The sequence below is a fragment of the Trichomycterus rosablanca genome, chromosome 20 (genome assembly GCF_030014385.1).
Source record: "Trichomycterus rosablanca isolate fTriRos1 chromosome 20, fTriRos1.hap1, whole genome shotgun sequence".
NCBI classification, from domain to species: Eukaryota; Metazoa; Chordata; class Actinopteri; order Siluriformes; family Trichomycteridae; genus Trichomycterus; species Trichomycterus rosablanca.
In genome coordinates this window covers 11,617,001-11,641,861 of record NC_086007.1, presented here as the reverse complement: position 1 = coordinate 11,641,861, position 24,861 = coordinate 11,617,001, and the positions used below count along the sequence as shown (strand labels likewise).

Genomic DNA, 24,861 nt, shown 5'->3' with positions numbered 1-24,861 from the left:
ACTGAATGCGTAATGTAATGCTCTGGCAGGACAATACATAAATAAATACATTTAAAAACTGTTTAAAAACTCTCTTTCCTCTGGGAGCTCTGTTTTCCTCCCACAGTCCAAATACATGCAGATGAGGTGAACTGGAGATACAAAATTGTCCATGACTGTCTTTGACATTAAACTTGTGAACTGATTAATCTTAAACTACCTGTCCTGTCATCATGTTAAAATCCTAATAAATAAATAAATAAATAACAGACTTCACTGAGATGGGGGTTACCAAACATATCCAAAAATGACTGTTTTTGACAAAAAAATGACAAAAATGGTTTTCATATTAGCCAAGCTTACAAGATTCCACTGGTTGGTATTTAAATGTTTATTCAGTTGTATCAGATGTTTTGTAGCTTCTATCTGGTTGGTTTGTAAACGTGAAGCTCTACCAGCCTTTTGTATATAATACTGGACAACCCATTTAAACACTGGGGCCACTGCCTAAAGTTGTGCATGGCAATGAGTGTTTCATAACAAATGTCAACAAATGTTAGGAATATATCAAATGTTAAGGCTTATTATTTCCAAAGAACATAAAGGTTATGCATCCGGTATAGAGAAGAGAAAGGCTACAGTGGCTCAGATTGCAGATCATTTGAAAACTGGTGATAAGATAAATGAGTCACAACACACAGTGCATCTGTTCCTTCTGGGAATAGGGCTGTGTAATTGCAGACCAGTCAAAATGCATTTTCTAACCTCTATCCATTATTGAAAGCACTTTTAACGAACATGTATGCACCAGAACTGGACATAGGAGCAGTGGAAGTGGGTTGACTGGTCCAATGAATCCTGTTGTTTTTAAGATTATATTAATGACCAAACTTGTGTAAATTGTTTACCCACAGAAGAGGTGGCACCAGGTTGCACTGTGAACTGATTTATTTATAAGCCGTTTTATCCAAAGCAAATTACAATAGTGACTGAATACAATGTAAGATACAATGCTGATGATTAAGGGCCCAACATTTAGCAATTATGTTCTTTCATTTATCATAAAATTTTCATCAGCCACTTTATCCTGCACAGGGTTGTGGCAAATCTCCTTCCACCAAGAAACACTGATCTCAGTAAAAACAAACCTTGATCTCAGATTTGGTGGGTTAGCTAAATAGACCTAGCACCATTATAACTTATATCTGTCCCTGTAACTTACTATAAATCCATTCAAAATCAAATCCACAACACAATAAATTAAGCAAAAAGTCCCTGGGTCTAAAGAGTGAATCAATCGAATGTAAATTGTTAGTAATTAAACATTACATGTGGGTTTACTCTACGATATTTTATTGTACATGTGATTACAATATATTTTATGATATAATACCTGTGGATATACTGTATTTTACTGTATGATACATGTGAATATACTGTATTGTCTTGTCTGATGCATGTAAGTATACTGTATTTTATTGTAAAATGTGTGTGCATATACTGTATTTTATTGTAAAATGTGTGTGCATATGCTGTATTTTATTGTAAAATGTGTGTGAGTATACTGTATTTTATTGTAAAATGTGTGAGTATACTGTATTTTATTGTAAAATGTGTGTGAGTATACTGTATTTTATTGTAAAATGTGTGAGTATACTGTATTTTATTGTAAAATGTGTGTGAGTATACTGTATTTTATTGTATGATACATGTAAGTATACTATATTTTATTGTAAAATGTGTGTGCATATACTGTATTTTATTGTAAAATGTGTGTGAGTATACTGTGTTTTATTGTAAAATGTGTGTGAGTATTCTGTATTTTATTGTATGATACATGTAAGTATACTGAATTTTATTGTATGATACATGTAAGTATACTGTATTTTATTGTACAATGTGTGTAAGTATACTGAATTTTATTGTAAAATGTGTGTGAGTATACTGTATTTTATTGTGATACATGTAAGTATACTGTATTTTATTGTAAAATGTGTGTAAGTATACTAAATTTTACTGTAAAATGTGTGAGTATACTGTATTTTATTGTAAAATGTGTGTGAGTATACTGAATCTTATTGTATAATACATGTAAGTATACTATATTTTATTGTATGATTCATGTGAGTTTACTGTATTTTATTGTATGATACATGTGAGTATACTGTATTTTACTGTAAAATGTGTGTGAGTATACTGAATCTTATTGTATGATACATGTAAGTATACTATATTTTATTGTATGATACATGTAAGTATACTATATTTTATTGTATGATACATGTGAGTTTACTGTATTTTATTGTATGATACATGTGAGTATACTGTATTTTACTGTAAAATGTGTGTGAGTATACTGAATCTTATTGTATGATACATGTAAGTATACTATATTTTATTGTATGATACATGTAAGTATACTATATTTTATTGTATGATACATGTGAGTTTACTGTATTTTATTGTATGATACATGTGAGTTAACTGTATTTTATTGTTTGATACATGTGAGTATACTATATTTTATTGTCAAATGTGTGTAAGTATACAAAATTTTATTGTCAAATGTGTAAGTATACTGAATCTTACTGTGTACTGTATTTTATTGTATGATACATGTGGATATACTGCATTATATTGTATAATAAATGTAAACATAATGTATTTTAATTTATGATAAATGTTAACAGTATTTTTGTGTGATACATGTGAATATTCTGTATTTTATTGTATGACACATTTAATGTATTTTTATTTGAATGGTACCTACAGCACATTCTAGGCTAATTTTTGGAACTCTCGCGATATTATTGGAGATTCTCGCTTGGTGTTCAGACCGCTGTGCGCTCTCGCTACCATGTTTAAGTTTATTATGACGCGAACGGGAATGTATTTACTTCTGTGATTTAAGTTAGTATAATTATTAAGCGTTAATGTTTGGCTGAATTTTGATAAAACGTGAATGTTATTGGGACGCCGCGTTTTGGTTCATATTAATATTAGCAGTTAGTATGTGGTCAAACGAAGAGCTCGACGCTAACGCCAACGGCGTCATAAGCACTGGAGATGTGAATCTGGATAAACTGCTGAATCAGTGGATTATTTGGGATAAGGTCTGTAGGGATTTGTGCACTTTGTATGTGGTGCTTGCATTTATACTGCAGATTATGGAATCTATGCAAATTATGCATTGTGCTAAAGTGAGGTTCCCTTTTGAGGAAACGTCTGAATAGTATACATTAAAGTCACAGTGTTCCATACATTTAAGTTTATCATGAGGGTTTGTATTGATTGCAGAATAAATATTTCAGGTTTTTGTTTACGAGTGTTAAACAGCAATATGTGTTTGTTTATAACATTTAATGTGTTTAAATATAGAATAAATTCTAATTTAGTTGAATTATGTAAATATGTGGAATTGAGCTCTGCTGTAAAGGGCAGCCTTACATGTTTAGTATATGATGTCAGATGCTTTCTATTAATGATACTTGATATAAGATCTGTGTAAGTTTAAAGACTGCACTGTATTTGCAGGACCTTCCTTTTGCTTTCTGCACATGAAGTAACGACTTTCAAAGCAGTATAAAAGTGAAAATATCAACTTATTCATCACCTTTTAACTACACCTATTGTTTTATACACTTTTCTGTTACACTTACTCTAAAAGTGCACTTGAAATTACAATTATATACAGTAGTCCATATGTTGCTTTGCACATTCCCTTTCATTCCCCTTTATCATGCTCATTAGTGAAAAGAGATCATTACTGACTGATAGAGGTGGACTGATCATTTCTTTTGGCAGATTCATATGTAAGTGGTACTTACATATACAAGCATTTTTAATGTTAATAAAACAAAGATTGTTAAATGCATGCAATACTTTACAGTACAGTGTTAAAGTACAACTATGGTTAAATATCATGATCCATGTGTGATTTAGTGAATTGTGTAGGATCATGGTAGTGTATTGCACACTCTGTCTATAAACTTTGGATCAGTTGTGTCAGGTGAAGCCTTGTTGGCATGATGCCCTGTACACGTGTTCTTTTCCCAGCCTCCTGTGGAAAATGCTGTCATGGCCTCACCTTCACCTTACTTTACCAGGTGCCCTTTTGAAACTGTAAACTATAAATATAAACAATAGCACATAAGGTACACCGTGGATAGTGTATGACATACCATGATGATACCATGAATTAAAAAAGGAACAGTTGTGACTTTTGTGGATGAAATTATCCACAATGACTTAATTACTATTGATAAGGCAAAATTCTTTATTTATTTTTTGTGGGGTAAATGTACAGAAAACACACTTTTAACATTCTTTTACTAATGGTTGTTTGTTCTAGAGAAGTTTTTGTCTGTTTTTTATGTGCATTTCAAGTAGCCTATCAATTGGTAGCCCATCGGTTGGCTGGGATAATGTACCATTAATTAATCAAACTTAATCAAACCATACTATTACTTAATAAAGTCTTGAAATACTTAGTCTATGGAGAAAATACATTAGTCAATTTTTTTGTTAAAATCACCTACCTGTTTATTTATAGTATGATATGGTATTCATATGTCATACCTTTAAATATTGGCCACTACTTCAACTATTAACCCAATTTTATACATAATAGGTGTGAAAAAGGTTCAAGACAAATACTATTCTATCTTTATTTGTAAATATGTTCTGTTCTTGAAGATAAACAGCAGTCACATTAAAAAAAAAATCATCAAGTTATTAGATTGAAAATGGTCTCATGCGATTTTATGACATCCAACATGTAGACCACAGATGGCTCAATACTGATGATCAGTTTCAGATTGGAGTCTGTTTTGTCTTGTGCTGTAGATCTCTCAAGGCCAACTGAAATAGTGACACATGTGATAAAGCGATCCTTTAGTATACGTTTAAAAACAAACAGTAATGCTGCTAAAACTTGTACCTTTGTTTTAGCACCACAAAGACAACAATGTCAATAATGGTATTAGCATGTTTAGTTAGGACTGTTTAGTAGTACTGTTCACTGCATTAGGCCTTCATTTGTTTAAAAACGGCTTACACTTCAGGCAGGCTTATTTTGGCTGCAGGCCTCATGCAAAGGCATTGCTATTAATCTTTTATAATAAAATTTTGTTCTGACTGCATCAATAAAATAAATAATTTAAATCATTGTTTTATGTTGACAACTTTTGTATTGACTGCCTGCAAAATACCATTGTGTTGTGTGTTTTCGTGCTGGTGTTAGAATGCAGCAACACAGTCGCAGATCAAAAGCCTGGCACAGGAAGGCCGTGTGGAGGAACTGAGGAGGAGGCTGTGCTCCCGGATGTCTTTTGGAACTGCTGGGCTAAGAGCAGCTATGGGTGGTGGATTTTCTCGAGTCAATGATCTCACCATAATCCAGTCAACACAGGTTAATTTAGATTTGATATTTAAGTAATGTAACATTAATAAATAAAAGAATACATAAATATGGTGCATTTTATGTCTATTTATTTCTGATAATTTTTTATTATAGGGCATGTACGTGTACTTGGCTAAGGGTTTTCCTGATTTGGCTAGCAGAGGCCTGGTGGTTGGCTATGATACCCGGGGACAGGAATGCAGTGAATGCACTAGTGAAAGGTAAACCCCACTTTGAACATTTATGTAAGTGTTCATATACTGTACAGCATATACCGACAAAAAGTTAGGGCAGTAAGAAAATGTAAATTAAAATAGGAGATAGGGAGACAGGTTTGGACTGCAGACAGGCCAGTCTAGCACATGTGCTCCTTTACTACAAGGGCAGCGTTAGACAAGTTTTATGAGTAGATAAAAACTGAATTGACTATATTGCTAAATAAAATGGTTTTGTAATGAGCTTTTAATTAGTAAACTACTGCACACCTCCACACAACAACCAAAAAACTCCTGCAGTGTCTGCTTTAGAACTTGGCAAAAAAATATATAAAAAAAAAAAAACTAAGAAAACATGTGGCATCATGAATTTATTTTTTGCTACATTACCTGGTAATAGAACGTTCTTAATTTGAATTAATAGATAATGGTAGTTTTCTTAGTTTATTGCTTTGTTTATGTAGGCTTGCAAGACTGACCGCAACTGTAATGCTTTCCAAAGATGTTCCCGTTTTTCTGTTTTCCACCTACGTTCCTACCCCATTTGTGGTAAGTTTTACCCTTTGCAGAACATTTATGAAGAATATATATTTTTTTCATTGTAGCTATATGGTTAAAGCTTTTCTCTCTGTCCCACAGCCGTATGCTGTAAAGAAGTTTGGTGCTGCTGCAGGTGTAATGATCACTGCTTCTCACAACAGGAAGGAGGACAATGGATACAAGGTAGGAATGCACATTTCTTAAGCTTTTCTTAACAACAACAGTACAGTTACTATAAGATGATTTGTAGAGTTTTACACTTATACTTGTACATGATGCAAAATATTCACATCATTTTTGTAAAACAACATTACGCACAAATCCACATGTGTAAAGATTAACATGCTGTCATATTGACTCTATATTGACTCTAAACAGCGCCGTTATTTGAAGCCGTTATAGTTCACGTAAGTTTCTGCCTTGTGTCTAGTGTTGAATATTCATAAATTAACTTGCACAGTATTTTTCTCCTCTTGCAATTCTTAGTAATAATAATAAGGTGGTAGCACAGTGCGAATTATGCTAGCCCACTTTCTCTGGGGTCCAGGGTTTGGGTCCCGAGCATTTAGGGCATTTACATACAGACATGGCGGCCAGTCCGAGTTGTGTTACTGCATTGCGCCCATAAAGTGAGGCCCATGGCAACCTTGACCAGGATAAACAGATTGTAACCAAAAACACAAAAGAAAATCACAATCAGGTTTGACTTGTTCCAGTGTTGTTTACTTTAGGGCATTGCAGCTATGGGCCCAATAAAGCTAAAAAAATATCTGTTGGTTGGGTCATATGCATCTAAAAAAGTAAAAATTTAATTTAGCTAAGCCATTCTGTCAATGTTTATTTATTGATCTTTTCTCGCAGGTGTACTGGCAGAACAGTGCACAGATCTCTTCACCACATGATAAAGAAATTTTACGTTGCATAGAGGACAATGTTGAACCCTGGCCTAAATCCTGGAACGATGATTTGGTTGAGAGCAGCTCATTAAGGAAAGACCCACTGGACGACATCTGTCGCTGGTACATGGAGGATCTGAGTACTCTCTGCTTTCACAGGTACAGCTTCACACCACTGCTGGGACAAACCAAATTTCATACAGTACATGAACCTACAGTTACAGATAACTCTTCTGTTCTAGAGAGCTCAATTCTCTGTCTCCCTTGAAGTTCGTGCATTCATCCTTCCATGGAGTCGGACATGTCTACGTACAGAAAGCATTTCAGGTGTTCGGCTTTCCACCTCCTGTCCCTGTACCAGAACAGATGAATCCAGATCCAGACTTTTCCACTGTCAGCTGCCCTAACCCAGAGGAGGGAGAGTCAGTTCTGGTGAGTCTTTCATTGACTAGTATTAATTATTATTGTCATTAGAAAAAGAAACAGCAGAAACTCACAAAATCTCAACTATTAATAGTTATTAAAAGAATAATGTAAACATAGTTGATAAAATACGAAACATTTTCAACTCTTTATTTACTGTCTTTATGATATGTAGCAAATGTGTGTTTCCCACTGTGCTTTTCAGTTGTGACTGCACATCATTTGCCTACTATTTGAATACGTTTTATTTAATCAAATTCAGTCCTATAGTTTAAAAAAGAAGTACCAATACAGTGGTTCGGGTCAATTTTTGTGTGAAGTTTGCATGTTCTCCCCTATCTGCGTGGGTTTCCTAATAAATAAATTAAATAAATTTACATTTTGATTTAAATAAGTATTTCATTATTCCCATTCTTTTTTAGGAGCTTTCACTTCGGCTTGCAGAGAGAGAGGGGGCTAGGATTGTGTTGGCCACAGATCCTGATGCTGATCGCCTGGCTGTTGCAGAGCAGTGTGACAAGTAAGTCATTGTCAGGTTTAGTAATGCAAACATTTACTTGCTAAACAGCCAGTTTATACAGACATCACCACCTCATTTTATCTTATTACTACTAGATGTATGAAAATTGGTGCTTTGGATTGGGAAATAATGTGTTTAAACAAAAAATCAAATATCGATACATTTTTAACAGAAATTGCGGACTTGGATATTGTTATACGAGTGATTTGTATTGATATTGTTTACTTATAGTTGTGTATTATGTTTGTTAAAGGTTTGGTTGGAAAATCTTTACTGGGAATGAGCTTGCTGCATTGCTGGGCTGGTGGATGCTGTTTAATTGGAGGGAGACTCATCCAGATCCAGCAGAGACTCAGAATGTGTACATGCTCGCCACCACTGTCTCCTCAAAAATCCTTAAGGCCATGGCCCAAATGGAGGGCTTCTACTTTGAGGTTAGTAAAAACCTAAAAAATTATAACTCCCTAACTGTTTCTGTTAAAAGTAACTAATAAAAATACAACATGGTACAAGTTTAAGCACACATTTTATTTACACATGTAGCACATGTGGTTTAAAATTTTAAAATGAAAGTAAAAAAAAATTAGCTGTCATAACATGTGGCATTTAAACAACTTTAGCATTTTCAATATCTTAGAGACCTTAATTAAGCCCAGCTTATGCACCAGCAGCTAACCTGCCATACTGAAACACCAAAATGCAATATGGTCATTCCATTTGATACATTTTTAAAAGCACAATGTCTGGCCGTCTATCCATCCATTTATCCTTAGTGCAACAGAACCACTGTTTTACTGAGTTTGTCAAATTCAAAACACATTTTTATACAACTGCTTACCCTGTTTTTATGGCATCCTCTGCACCCTTTGGGTTTGGCATCTAATGCAGAAGTAGTTGAACGTTGAAATATGTACACACCTTGTTTGTCTTGTATGCATTACATAAGTTTGCCACAGACTAGGGCTGGGCGATATGGATCAAAAATTATATCTCGATATTTCTTTCTGAATGGCGATATACGATATATATCTCGATATTTTTTTATCCCATAAGGTAATAACAAAAAGACACTTCTGAGACAAAGCTACATGTTCAAATTTTTTTACAGGCACTTTTATTAATATTCATGCTGGGGAAGCTTCACACAAGAATTATTTTTCCTTAAAAAAAAAAAAAAAAGAGCTATTCTAAGAAAAAAAAACAGTTGTTTTCTAAGGCATCTCCTGTTGTCTAATGTGAATTACAAATATATTGTCTGGCCCTTTAAGAATGTTAAGTGTACTATAGGCCGCAGGGAGCGAGTGTGTAGGGAAGATGTCGGAATGACACGGTTTCTGGCTGAGCTTGTGTGACATTAAAAGTAAAACCCCGTTAAAGTAGACCCCTCGTTAACCCCCCACCCCCCCATGTTTGGACTTTATACATTATTTTATGTATATGTCGCCACAACATAAACATTTACATTAATATTTTCTTTTACTGTATAGAACTCGGTTCTGTAATACAGGCAGAACTAATCGTTCATGTTACTGTGTAACTATTACAACATTTAATGCATTTTAATCAGCGTTCTGCTTCATGCACTTCATTATTATTGAACAGCTTTATTTGTTGTTTAATTGCTGTTTGCGCCTTGTTTACTGCAGAGTTAGTTCATGCAATTTAATAATGTTTGGTTGTTTATTGGCCGACAACAAGAAATACTATAATAGAAGATAAATAAATAAATGACGTGTCGGACGTCGGGCAATCGTCCAGTATAAACTAACACAACCACGTACAACATCCAGTACAGAAATCACTCCCATAATGTTTGTATTTACAGATAGAGCAAATATATGCACATCACATATACAAACACAAGAGTCAGAACAACAGGAGACGCACCGTTACGTTATTATTACTTTCTCAACACTTAATGTGAAGTAAATACGGGCATGTCAGCGCGTGCATGCCCTTGTGTTGGTTTTTAAAACAAATAACGACTCGTTTTCTTGTTTTTTAACTTTGGGATTTGAAGTGAAAAACGAATGAAGGTACACGGAGCTGGAACCTTTTATCTGGACTTGTTTTCGGAATTCTCTACAGAATACATTATTCTGCTGCTCATCTGACACTTTGAAATCGAACCGTCTCCAAATAATTCAAAAATTAGTCATTATTTTTCATTTTAGTAAGCAGCTCCTCCTCGATAGCTTCTGTCACGTCTTTATCCGTCTCCATGCTATCGCTGCCTGCAGGAATTACTGGTGAAGCGGTGGGGAGGGGCGAGTTGTGTTCAGTGAGGGAGAGGGGCGGGGCAGTGAGGGAGAGGGGCGGGGCAGGTGAACATGTGCAGAGACTAACTGGGAGAAGAGAAAGACGAACTGTCTGATCTAACTGGAACGCAACATCTATATCGATATACGCGATATTGTCTTATCTTATATCGCGTATGAAAATATATCGATATTTTATAAAATCTCGATATATCGCCCAGCCCTACCACAGACCCACAGATCCATAAAACAGTGACCCTTCAGGATCTAAAATTTGATACTTCAGTTCTAACCACTGAATCAGCAATAAACTAGCTAATAGATTTCATTCATACATGTAAAATCTTTGCATTCTTGTCAATTGAAAGGCTTCCTGTGTCCTGTTCCATTTGTCCTGTTTGACGTTTCACCATCTCAGGAAACACTACCTGGCTTCAAATGGATTGGAAATCGAATCCACGAGTTAACCAAAACGGGAAAGGAGGTTATTTTTTCCTTTGAGGAGTCGATTGGTAAGCAGACATTTAAATTCTAGTATTCTAGGAGCAAACATATTTATGACTAATTGGTAATGCTTAAAATATTTGTTACACTTTCCAAAAGTATATATCCTTATTTATACAAAGTTGTCTGTCCCAAATAATGGTGCATTGTAACTGTGAAATAGTAAATCTTGTAGATATTGGAATGGTTCATTTGCTTAGTATGAGCATAAGCTCTTTTTGTATGACCTATCTTAAAAATAATGCTTGAGTAATTACCAACATTATATTTTAAATATTTAAGTCTGTAAATGAGATAATAAAAATTATTATTTTATTTTTGTTTGGTGTTAGGCTTTCTGTGTGGAAGAACGGTTCTTGACAAGGATGGAGTTAGTGCTGCAGTTGTTGTTGCTGAGCTGGCAAGTTATTTGAATACCAAAAATCTAACACTTAACCAACAACTTCGAAACATCTATGAGATGTAAGTGTTGCTTTTCATTTTTACTTGAAATCCCATTACAGCATGTCTACAACACAAAAACTAATACAATACAAATAATACTAAGGAATTGACCTTCAGCACTCTTAATTTTAATACATTTTAATACATTTTAATACATTTAAAATAGGTAACAATGCCAGGGATAAACTTGAAAATTGCCCCTTAGCATGTTTGCCTTATTTAAATTCACTTATAAAATAATAAAAATGCTTGCTTATGAAGGACATAATCATGTGAAGGACATGTAATAATGTGAAGGACATGTAATTTCATTTCTTTACCGCCAGATGTCAGTAAATCATTAGGCGCACACTTACTGATTTTATTATGAGTGAGTGGCACCATCTGGTGGTACAGCAGTGCAATTGCACGGCCTGTTAACAAAACATCAAAGGTATTGTTCCTAACATTCATTACTGTTTGTGTTTTTGGGACAGCTGTAAACTGTTCTGTTTCTGCTCTAGGTACGGCTACCACATTTCCAAAACTTCATATGTTATCTGCAATGACCCCATGACTGTGAAAAGAATATTCAGCCGTTTACGCAACTTTGAGGGTGAAGGCGTTTACCCAAAGATATGTGGCGGGTACAGCATTGATCACATTAGGGATGTGACTACAGGTTATGACAGCAGTCAACCTGATCAAAAATGTGTATGTATTCTCTTTGTTTACATGGAATGTGTAACAGAGTAGAGTGCCACGAATACACTAAGAAGGAACAAGAGAATATTGCAGATTTTAGATAAACATTTTAATAAAAAAAAAAGAGTAATAGATGTATGAACTATATATACACATTTAACGCATTTAGTAGACACTTTTATTTAAAACTACTTCTAATTGTGACTGATTGCAGTACAAGCATTAAATGTTCAGTAGCCCAACAGTGGCAATTAGGTGATGGTAAGGCTCTGATTAGAAATACACATTTTGCAGATTTTGTTTAACTGATAACTGACCATAATTTCAAAATGAACACATTACCAGATTTTACATCAACCTTAATTTATGAATCAAGTAAAGACATTTTGATGTAGTTAACATGGCAGTAATGTAGAACAGTAAGATGAACATGAAACACTGTGAGCAGAACCAGTTCAGATTTCAGAATGGAGATTTTTTTACTAGTCAGTAATGAACAGTTTATTACAAGCACTAATCAAACATGCTAATTAAATAATACAGTTGCTGTCCTTATCTTAAAGCTTTCATGACAAAATTGAAGGTGAATTTAAATGTCTGTTTTAACAAACAGAATTAATTGAACAATGACTTCATCGTTTGTTGGTTAAACATTAACATTCTTACATGTTATTACTAGTCTAGTAGCTTAACCAATATGCTACCACTGCCAGTAGGATTGCCTAGTTTCAGTGCTATGTTGTTTTTTTTATATGGTTTAATATGGTTTATGATCATATATATTGTATTTTTTTAGGTTCTACCATTGTCCAAAAGCAGCCAAATGGTCACGTTCACATTTCAGAATGGCATTGTTGCTACACTTAGGACTAGTGGAACCGAACCTAAAATCAAGTACTACACAGAGTTCTGTGCACAGCCTGGAGAAAGGTAAGTGTGTTTTACTTGCACAGTTCTTTTTTTCCCCCTAAAGCAGGGTGAATATGATTCACAGCCCTGGTAGTCAGTTAAGGAACAGAGATACAGCTGAATTGTATTATATTTGGTAAAAGAAATGCACATAAAATGAACGAACTTACCAAAATCACATTAAAGTAATTGTTAACTGTTAGAAATAAACAACAAGCAATCTTACAAGATTTTTCAAAATTGTCCATGCAAGTTTTTTTTATTTGGAATATTCAGTGGTTGATTGTAGTGGGATGGTACATAAAGCAAAATATTGTTCAAAATGCAGTTTTATATTTTCTGTCTCATCAACCAGTCAGTATTGTTATCACAGTGAGTCAGATTTGCAACTTGGGTCTGTGGTTTAAATATATGGGTGTCGGAGGCAGGCCATGTAAACTAAAGATGACACGTTTTGGTTAATATTGCTTATTCCAAATAAATAAATCAATAAATTAATTAATAATTTATCAATCAACCATAAATCAAACAGTCAATCTAGGCTAATGCTCATGACCTTCTCCAGTTCATGTAAACGTCTTTAGTTCACACAGAGACACACTAAACCACAAATGTGCACTTTCATGTGATAAAATTGATCAAAAGAAGGGTAAGGTGGTCTGCCCAAAAAGGGCTTATTTAGGCAGCACGGTGGCTCAGTGGGTAGCACTGTCACCTTACAGCGAGAAGGTTCTGGGTTCGATCCCCAGGTGGGGAGTTTGCATGTTCTCCCCATGTCTGTGTGGGTTTCCTCCGGGTGCTTCGGTTTGGAGATACAAAATCGTCCATGACTGTGTTTGACATTAAACTTGAACGTAAACTGATGAATCTTGTGTAACCAGTAACTACCGTTTCTGTCATGAGTGTACCCAAAGTTTGTGAAACATGACAATAAAATCCTAATAAATAAACGAAAAAAATAAATAAATAAATTGGGGAAAAAAAACTGAGCAGATTATCAACTCAAAGTATATTGACAGTAGTCATTTAAAATTGATCCGTGACAAGTATGTTGTTCACCATGTTTCTAGGGATTAATACTCAGATTTTATTTACTGGTTACTTAAACTACTCAGTGCTGTAATACTTGCATGATACGTAAATATTTTCTCTTATTTATCTAGTGATCTTTCCAGTCTTGAAGAGGAGTTAATTAAGGTGACCTCTGCTCTGGTGGAGGAGTTTCTGGAGCCGGTCAAGAACAATCTTATTCAGAGATCAGTTTAGTCAGATCTTGAGCTGGAGTTATACTTGCTGTATTACAGGTATAGGGTCTGAATATATACTACTGAATACACATCAAGTTTGCTTGCTTGTGAAATAGCGTTTTGCTTTGCTTGCTTGTGAAATAGCTTTAGATAATATATGTATATATATATATATATATGTGTGTGTGTGTTTATGCATTTTCTCCCCTTTTTCTCCTGACATTTTTCGGTATTCAATTACCCAATTGCATTATGCTTCCTCTCTATTGATGCCGATCCCCGTCCTGATTGAGGAGAGCGAGACCGACACACGCCCCCTCCGACACGTGTGCAGTAGCCGACTGCATCTTTTCACCTATTGAAAAGTTGATAGGAGTTGAGGGTTAATGAGGATCAGTGTGTGTCTCTCTGTACACAAAGCTGGTGAAAAGATTCATCAATCAATCAAAAATGCCATCAATCAGCCAGCAGAGGTCGTAATTGCATCAGTTATGAGGAAATCCCTTTCCGGCTCTCACCCTGCTCTTGAACAACAGCTAAACGTTGTTCATGTATGCGCCTGATGAGTTCAAAATGTCAGCTCTGGTGTTCTAGCGTGTTTTATCGCTGTGCCACCTGGAAATTGGGGGGAAGAAACAACAAAATATTATGGCATTTCATATTTTTTGTTATTTTTTTGAATTTAGTTAATTAATTGACCCCCCCCCCCCACACACACACACACACCAGCAGCAGATGCTAAAACAATTAAAAAACAATAAAAAAAACAGTTTGACAAGCAGCTTCCAAACATTTGAATAAGAATAATAACTACGATTTAACACAGCTTTAGCATTGTTAAGTCTAATCCTGAATTCACACTACACTGCTGTCACTACTGACTTGTATTACAGCATGTAAATGCATTGCTTGAATATTTATTGACATGCACAAACATCTTGCTGTTTAAATTCTGGATAGTCATTCGTCAAACAAGTAAAAAGCAAGTATATCTCCAGCCATACAAATTAATTAATATTTGTCTTTGTGGACTAGTTCCAAAGATGAAGTGTGAATTCTCACTGTGAAAGAGACGCTTAGCACTTATCATTTCATTGATGAACAGGTTAAAAAAACAGTCAACAAGCATGCTTAGTTTCTGCACTTATGGTCCATGTACCATGACTATTGAATAAATAGATGTTCTTGTTTTAGCAGAACTCAATGACACTTCTGGATACACAAATTCTGGATACTTATAACTTTCTCAATTACGATGCAGTGTTTGTGTTTGTTGTGATAATAATCCATGACAATCTGTAGTTATCCACTCAGTGTTATTTCCACCACTATTTAAACTTTCTTCTGTATGGACAGACATTATACCATTGATGTAAAACAGGCTACACTTGTTGTTCTGCTGCTTGGTGTTCTGAGCAAAGTCTGATAACTTACCACAGACTGCACAATGCGCTAAAACACTTCAGCTCATATAATAGACGCTGCACTTAAAAAAAAGCAATCAAATGTTACTTGAACTAATTGTGTGGTTTACTGTAGGTTCAGTGAATGGTTTCAGCTGCAGGAATTATTTTTGTAAAATACATTTATTTAAACTATATAGCATGCAAAAGCCACTCCAGATAGTCATATTTTTCTTGTTTGCGTATGACAATACTGTATACACTAATCAGCCATAGCATTAAAACCACCTCCTTGTTTCTACAATCACTGTCCATTTTATCAGCTCCACTTACCATATAGAAGCACTTTGTAGTTCTACAATTACTGACTGTAGTCCATCTGTTTCTCTACATGCTTTGTTAGCGCCCTTTCATGCTGTTCTTCAATGGTCAGGACCCCCACAGGACCACTACAGAGCAGGTATTATTTAGGTGGTGGATCATTCTCAGCACTGCAGTGACAATGACATGGTGGTGATGTGTTAGTGTGTGTTGTGCTGGTATGAGTGGATCAGACACAGTAGCGCTGCGGGAGTTTTTTAATTACCGTGTCCACTCACTGTCCAGTCTATTAGACACTCCTACCTAGTTGGTCCACCTTGTAGATGTAAAGTCAGAGACGATCACTCATCTATTGAGTTTTAGTTGGTCATCTTTGAGACCTTCATAATTGGTCACAGGACACTGCCCACTGGGCGCTGTTGGCTGGATATTTTTGGGTGGTGGACTATTCTCAGTCCAGCAGTGACAGTGAGGTGTTGAAAAACTTCATCAGCGCTGCTGTGTCTTATCCACTCATACCAGCACAACACACACTAACACACCACCACCATGTCAGTGTCACTGCAATGCTGAGAATGACCCACCACCTAAATAATACCTACTCTGTAGTGGTCCTGTGGGGGTCCTGACCATTGAAGAACAGCATGAAAGGGGGCTAACAAAGCATGCAGAGAAACAGATGGACTACAGTCAGTAATTGTAGAACTACAAAGTTCAATGGAGCTGATAAAATGGACAATGAGTGTAGAAACAAGGAGGTGGTTTTAATGTTGGCTGATCGGTGTATATCTATATATGACAGGATTGTGATCGAGTGAATCAGGTTAAAAGAGTAAAACACATCTGATGTAAATTCTGAGCTGTGTACCTTACAATGCAGATGTATTTTTGTTTTGGATATTTATAAAGTATGAGTTCTGGCAGATTATTGCTATATGTTTATTTTGTGATTTGTACATCAAAAGTGTAATACTACAATGCCAACCTGTATGTTTAAAAAGTGGCATTAATAACAGAGCTTTAAAGCCATAGTAAGAGTTTTCTTGATATTATTATTTGTGATGATACTTGCAGCAAAGTTCACATGTTCATTTGTTCCTCTAGTAAAGTTTTGCTTAGGCATATCTTTGTGTAGTTGTTATTGAACACGTCATCTCTCATGGATATAATCATCTCTGTACACTTTTATTTAGAAAGCTAATTGCTCAAAACATTAATAGTTATTGTAGGACAAATGTTCACATCTAGATTAAATACACAGATTCCAAATGTCATTCAAGCATCTGTGGCCTGTGAAAAGGTCAGAACCACATCACAAGTGCACACTTGTCTTTTTTTTTTGGCTTATTGTCGTATTTTAACAATATTATCTAGATGATTATTAAGACATTACATTATTGAGATTTAAAATCAACAACAATATTTTTAGAAAACAATAATGAGTTGATTCTAAAGGGGAGAAGGTGCTATTATTAATTTGATCCCTCTGAGTGCAAACTAAGATTTGCACTTTAATCCCCATGAACGTGCTATTTTAACACTGTGATGAAGGTTAAATCATCAAGCAGGGTTAGATAGAAATAAAATGAACATAATCTAAAAGTATAACATCTGGATTTACATTTTGTAACACGTCTTATAAAGAAATCTCTTACAATGTGGAATTCTTTTCACGCAGGTTATGATTAAAGAAGGTAAATATACTAGAAAGAAGTAAAGTTCGTCTTAATTGCCCAGTGCTTGGCACTATTGAATGTGACAATCTAGACATGGTTTACTGCATTAAAAACTTTTTACATTTGCTGATATCAAGTGTGTGGTAAACTCTCTGTCTGTACAGTTTTACAAACCCATGTCGTATCTGGGTCAGTTTTATTCCATATATAATAGGGTTTAGTATAGGAGGTACAATAACAAACTCAAGGCTTAAAATATTGCGTAGAGTTTGATGTCCCTGTTTATTGCCATAACGAGAGTACATTGCGTCAAAGAGGAGTGAAAAAGTGACGTTAGAGAGTGATAGTAAATGGGGAAGACGTCTGCATGAATTTGACTCGCCCTGAACTGGAGTGCAAACAAGCTCTGATTATAAGAACGTACGATACGACAATAACGATGCTTTGTGAACCATGAAAAAATATGAAACAATAGCCGTACACATTGTTTACGGTCACATCTGTGCAGGCTAACTTAACAACCTCCCAGTTATAACAGTAAAGCTTGTCGATCTTATTACTGCATAACTGAAGTCGTGCTGTTAAGAAAATAGCTCCCTGAAGACAATTAGTCATTGTTTTTGAAAAAGTCTCCATTGGTATTAATACCACAGTTATCATAACCTTTCTAGACCTTTTATATTCATTATTAAGCAGAATGTCTTACTGAAGATACTCAGCTATTACAAACTCATGTATTCATGCACATTCAAGTATGCATAATAAATGTCTTGCTTTAGTATGCAGATATGTTTTCTTCAAATGTGATTAGATTAAAATAATATAAATTCAGACTGTGCTGACCAGATATTGAAAGTTAATTCTTATTTTTTCAGTAAAGGAAATATCAGGGTCAGTTTAAAGTCTTATTTCTTCATTACTGACTGTGTGATCAGCCTGGCAGTACAAAGTTATAAACATAGTTACATACATACGAATAGGTAGGCCAGATTATATTCATACACAAAGCAAACAAGTAATGTTGTTTGTAACACCCCAGTAAACACACCCCTTGCAAAGTGCCCTGAAGCCCTTACTGGATCCTGACTGGTGGAGGACTGACCTGGTGATATACGCTAAAAGCTGGTAGTTATAGGCCTCCTTCCATGCTGAGGTGCTTACCTTCCTGCAGCTTGTTTGGACACAGACTGATCTGTTTGTACGTTGTTCAGTGCACACAATACACAAGTTTATTAGGTTGAAGTGATGGCTAGCTAAACTGATTATTACAAAACTATTAAACTAGAAAGTTTGCATGCAAATGACTCTCCATATAATATTTTTTTTCAACTGCACATAACCATACTGTAAATACCTACATATGGCCAGTTTAAGATTGGTTAAATGAATGTTAGAAGAGTAAAAAGAAGACACATTGTTATCTCTTGTGGTTATAATCATCTCTGTGCACTTTTATTTAGAAAGCTTATTGCACAAAAACAATAAAATAATTAGTTATTGTAAGACAAATGTACACATCTAGATTAAATACACAGATTCCAAATTTCATTCAAGCATCTGTGGCCTGTGAAAAGGTCAGAACCACATCACAAGAGCACACTTGTCTTTTTTTGGCATATTGTCATATTTTAACAATATTATCTAGATGATTATGAAGACATTACATTATTGAGATTCAAAATCAACAACAATATTTTTAGAAAACATTAGTGAGTTGATTCTAAAAGGAAAGAGCTATTATTAATTGAATCCCTCTGAGTGCAAACTAAGATTTGCACTTTAATCCCCATGAACGTGCTATTTTAACACTGTGATAAAGGTTAAATCATCAAGCAGGGTTAGATAAAGTATAACTATATCTGGATTTACATTTTGTACCACGTCTTAAAAAGAAATCTCTTACTATGGTAGAATTTTTCTTTTCACATAGGTTATGACAAAAAAAGGTAAAGGTACTAGAAAAAGTAAAATTTTTCTTTAATGCCCGGTGCTTGGCACTTTTGAATGTGACAATCTAGACATGGTTTACTGCATTAAAAAAAAGTTACATTTGCTGATATCAAGTGAGCAGTAAAGCTTTAACTCTCTGTCTGTACAGTTTGACAAACCCATGTCGTATCTGGGTTAATTTTATTCCATATATAATAGGGTTTAGTAAAGGAGATACAATAATAAACTCCATGCCTAAGATGTTGTGTAGAGTTTGATGTCCCTGTTTATTACCATAACGAGAGTACATTGCGTCAAACACAAGTGAAACAGTGAATGTGAGGAGTGATAGTAAATGGGGAAGACATGTCTGCATGAATTTAACTCGCCCTGTCTTGGAGTGCAAAGAAGCTCTGATTATGAGGACATATGATATGACAACAAAGATGCTTTGAAAAGTATGATAAAATATTAAACAATAGCCGTACACATTGTTTACGGTCACATCTGTGCAGGCTAACTTAACAACCTCCCAGTTAGAACAGTAAGGCTTGTCTATCTTATTACTGCATAACTGAAGTCGTGCTGTTAAATAAGTTCCAATAGATGTTTCTAGCACGGTGGTAAACCATATAAAAATGAGTAATTTTACCCCCTTCTGCAGTGTCATAATTGAATGATACTCCAAAGGTTTGCAAATAGCTACATAGCGATCATATGACATAACTGTTAAACACGTGAAATCACAAAAAATATAACAATACATGATAAACATTTGTGAAAGACAGCCTGTATATGAAATAACATAAGTGTCAGTCACAATATTTGTAAGAATTTTTGGATAGAAAGCAGATGTACCACATACTGCACTTATGAACAAATTGCATAGAAACAGAAACATGGGCTCATGAAGAGTTTTGTCCAGAATGATAGTAATAGCTAAAGTCCCATTTAAAAACAGAATTAAAATATAGGCTGCCAGACCTAATGCAAAGTAAATCTGTCTGTTTGTCCATGTGTCATCCAGTCCATTCAAAACAAAACTAATTTCTCTGGAGGAGTTTTCCATCATGCAAAGCACATTCAGATGAGAAATCAAATAGCAAGCTTTCTAATAAGTCTACAAGAAAACCACAAGCATGTGGTAGTTCTTAAGTGGAGATTTTCTTTTCTCCGTGGGTCTTTTCTCGTGGCTGGTTCACTCATTTATATATGCAGATTGTGTTTGACATGCCATGTGATGTTGAGTGAAATAGGGAGAAGCTCCCTGAAGACAATTAGTCATTGTTTTCCGAGAAAGGTTCCATAGGTATTAATACCACAGTTATCATAACCTTTGCAAATAAACCAATTTCCAAAACCTTTCATATTTATTATTAAGCAGAATGTATTTTAATCCATGTCCTTCTGAAGAGCGTAATATACTCAGCTATTCTAAACTCATGTATTCATGTACAGGGTGAGTCCAAATTATGTTAATACTAATGGATCTATTCTCCACGAAATGTGTGTATGGGCTTTGTTATTGGACACAAGTCATCTCTCGTGGATATAATCATCTTTCTGTACACTTTTATTTAGAAAGCTAATTGTACAAGAACAATAAAATGAATAGTTATTGTAGGACAAATGTTCACATCTGAAATACACAGATTCCAAATGTCATTCAAGCATCTGTGGACTGTAAAAAGGTCAGAACAACATTACAAAAGCACACTTGTTTTTTTTTCTTTTTTTCTTTGTCATATTTCATACATTTCATATTTAAGATATTACATTTTTAAGATTTAAAATCAATAACAATATTTTTAGAGAACATTAATGAGTTGATTCTACAAGGAAAAAGGCACTATTATTAATTTGATCCCTCTGAGTACAAACTAAGATTTGCACTTTTAATCCCCATGAACGTGCTAATTTAACAATGTAATAAAGGTTAAATCATCAAGCAGAGTTAGATAAAGTGTAACATCTGGATTTACATTTTGTAACGTCTTAAAAAGAAATATCATATAATGTAGAATTCTTCTTTACACGTAGGCTATGATTTTAAAAACTCTTTATTCTGAGGTGCCTACTACAAAAAAGTAAAGTTTGTCTTTAATGCCCAGTGCTTGGCACTTTTAAATGTGACAATCTAGACAGAACATTCACTGATATCAAGTGTGCCACAGAGCTTTAACTCTCTGTCTGTACAGTTTGACAAACCCATGTCGTATCTGGGTCAATTTTATTCCATATATTATAGGGTTTAGTATAGGAGGTACAATAATAAACTCCATGCCTAAGATATTCTTAAGATGTAAGATATTTGACTGTTTATTACCATAACGAGAGTACATTGTATCAAAAAGGATTGAAACAGTTATGTTGAACAGTGATAGTAAATGGGGAAGACATGTCTGCATGAATTTGACTCGGCCTGTCTTGGAGCGCAAACAAGCTTTGATTATAGGGACGTACGATACGACAATAAAGATGCTTTGTGAACCATGATAAAATATTAAACAATAGACATACACATTGTTTACGGTCACATCTGTGCAGGCTAACTTAACAATCTCCCAGTTAGAACAGTAAGGCTTGTCTATCTTATTACTGCATAACTGAAGTCGTGCTTTTAAATAAGTCCCAATAGATGTTTCTATTACGGTGGTAAACCATATAAAAATGAGTAATTTTACCCCCTTCTGCAGTGTCATAATAGAATGATACTCCAAAGGTTTGCAAATAGCTACATAGCGATCATATGACATAATTGTTAAACACGTGAAATCACAAAACATATAACAATACATGACGAACATTTGTGAAAGACAACCTGTATATGAAATAACATAAGTGTCAGTCACAAGATTTGCAAGAATTTTTGGATAGAAAGCAGATGTACCACATATTGCATTTATGAACAAACTGCATAGAAACAGAAACATGGGCTCATGAAGAGTTTTGTCCAGAATGATTGTGATAACTAATGTCCCATTTAAAAGCAGAATTAAAATATAGGTTACCAGACCTAATGCAAAGTAAATCTGTCTGTTTGTCCATGTGTCATCCAGTCCATTCAAAACAAAAATAATTTCACTGGAGGAGTTTTCCATCATGCAAAGCACATTCAGATGAGAAATCAAATAGCAAGCTTTCTAATAAGTCTACAAGAAAACCACAAGCATGTGGTAGTTCTTAAGTGGAGATTTTCTTTTTTCTCCGTGGGTCTTTTCCTGCGGCTGGTTCACTCATTTATACATGCAGATTATGTTTGATATGCCATGTGATGTTGATGAATGAAAGAGGGAGAAGCTCCCTGAAGACGATTAGTCATTGTTTTCAGAGAAAAGTTCCATAGGTATTAATACCACAGTTATCATAACGTTTGCAAATAAACCAATTTCCAAAACCTTTCATATTTATTATTAAGCAGAATGTATTTAAATCCATGTCTTACTGAAGAGCGTAATATACTCAGCTATTCTAAACTCATGTATTCAGGTACAGGGTGAGTCCAAATTATGTTAATACTAATGGATCTATTCACCATGAAATGTGTGTATGGGCTTTACATGGTACTGTCACCTCACAGCAAGAAGGGCCTGGGTTCGATCCCCAGGTGTGGCGGTTCGGGTGCTTTCTGTGTGGAGTTTGCTTGTTTTCCCCATGTCTGCGGGGGTTTACTCCGGGTGCTCCGGTTTCCTCCCACAGTCCAAAGACATGCAAGTGAGGTGAATTGGAGACACTAAATTGTCCATGACTGTGTTCTATATAACCTTGTAAACTGATGAACTCTGTGTAATGAGTAACTACCGTTCCTGTCATGAATGTAACCAAAGTGTAAAACATGACGTTAAAATCCTAATAAACAAACAAACATAAATGGTGCTGTTGCTTGCTGGTTTTTGTGTGTTGAACATGATGGGGCACAGGTTGAGACTGTCCTGTAAATCATCTTATGAATGATATGAATGTTTTGTGAATAAACGGTTTCCGCCATTCAAGTGTTAACATCATTTTGACTCACCCTGTACATTCATGTATGCATTATAAAGTATGTGTCACGGTGGGCACTGTCGCCTTACAGCAAGAAGGTCCTGGGTTTGATCCCCAGGTGGAGCGATACGGGTCCTTTCTGTGTGGAGTTTGCATGTTCTAGCCAAAGTCAAAAAAGTCAAAATTGTCCATGACTGTGTTTGACATTAAACTTGTTAATTGATGAATGTTGAGTAACATGTAACTATCGTTTCTGTCATGAATGTAACCAAAGTGTGTAAAACATGATGTTAAAATCCTAATAAAAAAAATTCTGTCATGTTATTGCTAAATGTTTATTATATGTTTATCAAGTGCAACACTACAATGCTAACATGAGCGTTTAAAAAGTGTTAATAACAGAGTATTTAAGCCAAAGTAAGAGTTTTCTTGATAATATTATTAGAGATGATACGTGCAGCAAAGTTTATATGTTTATTTGTTCTATTCATTAAAATGTAGTTGATTGTTATTGGACACAAGTCATCTCTCATGGATATAATCTTTCTGTACACTTTTATTTAGAAAGCTAAATGCACAAAAACAATAAAATGAATAGTTAATGTAGGACAAATGTACACATCTAGATTAAATACACAGATTCCAAATGTCATTCAAGCATCTGTGGCCTGTAAAAATGTCAGAACCACATCACAAGAGCACATCACTTATTGTCATATTTTAACAATATTATCTAGATGATTATAAAGACATTAAATGTTTGAGATTTAAATCAACAACAATAGTTTTAGAGAACATTAATAAGTTGATTCTAAAAGGAAAAATTTGCTATTATTAATTTAATCCTTTTGAGTACAATCTAAGATTTGCACTTTTAATCCCTATGAACGTGCTAATTTAATGCTGTGATACAGGTTAAATCATCAAGCAGGGTCAGATAAAGAATAACATCTAGATTTACATTTTGTAATGTCTTAAAAAGAAATATCTTACAATGTAGAATTCTTCTTTTCACGTAGGTTATGATAAAAAACGCCTCTTTATTCTGAGTTCTTAAAGGTACTAGAAAAAAGTAAAGTTTGTCTTTAATGCCCAGTGCTTGGCACTTTTGAATGTGACAATCTAGACATAACATTCACTGGTATCAAGTGTGCCGTAAAGCTTTAACTCTCTGTCTGTACAGTTTGACAAACACATGTCGAATCTGGGTCCATTTTATTCCATATATAATAGGGTTTAGTGTAGGAGGTACAATAATAACCTCAAGGCCTAAAATATTGCGTAATAAGCACATTTCGATGAGAAATCAAATAGCAAGCTTTTTAAAAGAGCTCAACAGCATAACTCCCAGAAAACAAAAGAAGACCACAAGCATGTGGTAGTGACTTATTTTCTGTGATTGGTTTGCTTGTTTATATGGGCAGGTTATGTTAAATATACCATGTGATGTACCATAAATGACACAGGGAGAAGCTCCCTGAAGACACAATTCGTCCTGTTGTTTTAAGTAGGAGGTTTCATTGGAATC

The 24,861-nt window shown here is 34.8% G+C and overlaps 3 protein-coding genes across 3 annotated transcripts; 1 reads left to right on the top strand and 2 right to left on the bottom strand.

Annotated features, from left to right (window-relative positions):
- The first annotated feature begins 2,990 nt into the window (after positions 1-2,990).
- On the top strand, positions 2,991-14,126 carry pgm2l1 (phosphoglucomutase 2-like 1). Its single transcript, XM_063016679.1, has 14 exons — positions 2,991-3,092; positions 5,222-5,389; positions 5,495-5,601; positions 6,060-6,144; positions 6,235-6,318; positions 6,997-7,190; positions 7,274-7,463; positions 7,877-7,974; positions 8,228-8,408; positions 10,651-10,744; positions 11,069-11,198; positions 11,684-11,873; positions 12,661-12,794; positions 13,937-14,126. The coding sequence occupies exons 1-14, from the start codon at positions 2,991-2,993 to the stop codon at positions 14,037-14,039; spliced, it is 1,860 nt and encodes a 619-aa protein (XP_062872749.1). The 3' UTR covers positions 14,040-14,126.
- A 3,392-nt stretch (positions 14,127-17,518) lies between these two features.
- LOC134334903 (olfactory receptor 4E2-like) lies at positions 17,519-20,421 on the bottom strand. The gene is made up of 2 exons (XM_063017368.1): positions 19,490-20,421; positions 17,519-17,669 (listed from the first exon to the last, which is right to left on the bottom strand). The coding sequence occupies exons 1-2, from the start codon at positions 20,419-20,421 to the stop codon at positions 17,519-17,521; spliced, it is 1,083 nt and encodes a 360-aa protein (XP_062873438.1).
- A 1,087-nt stretch (positions 20,422-21,508) lies between these two features.
- LOC134334901 (olfactory receptor 4E2-like) lies at positions 21,509-22,453 on the bottom strand. Its single transcript, XM_063017367.1, has one exon. The coding sequence runs from the start codon at positions 22,451-22,453 to the stop codon at positions 21,509-21,511; it is 945 nt and encodes a 314-aa protein (XP_062873437.1).
- Between the last annotated feature and the right edge of the window lie 2,408 nt (positions 22,454-24,861).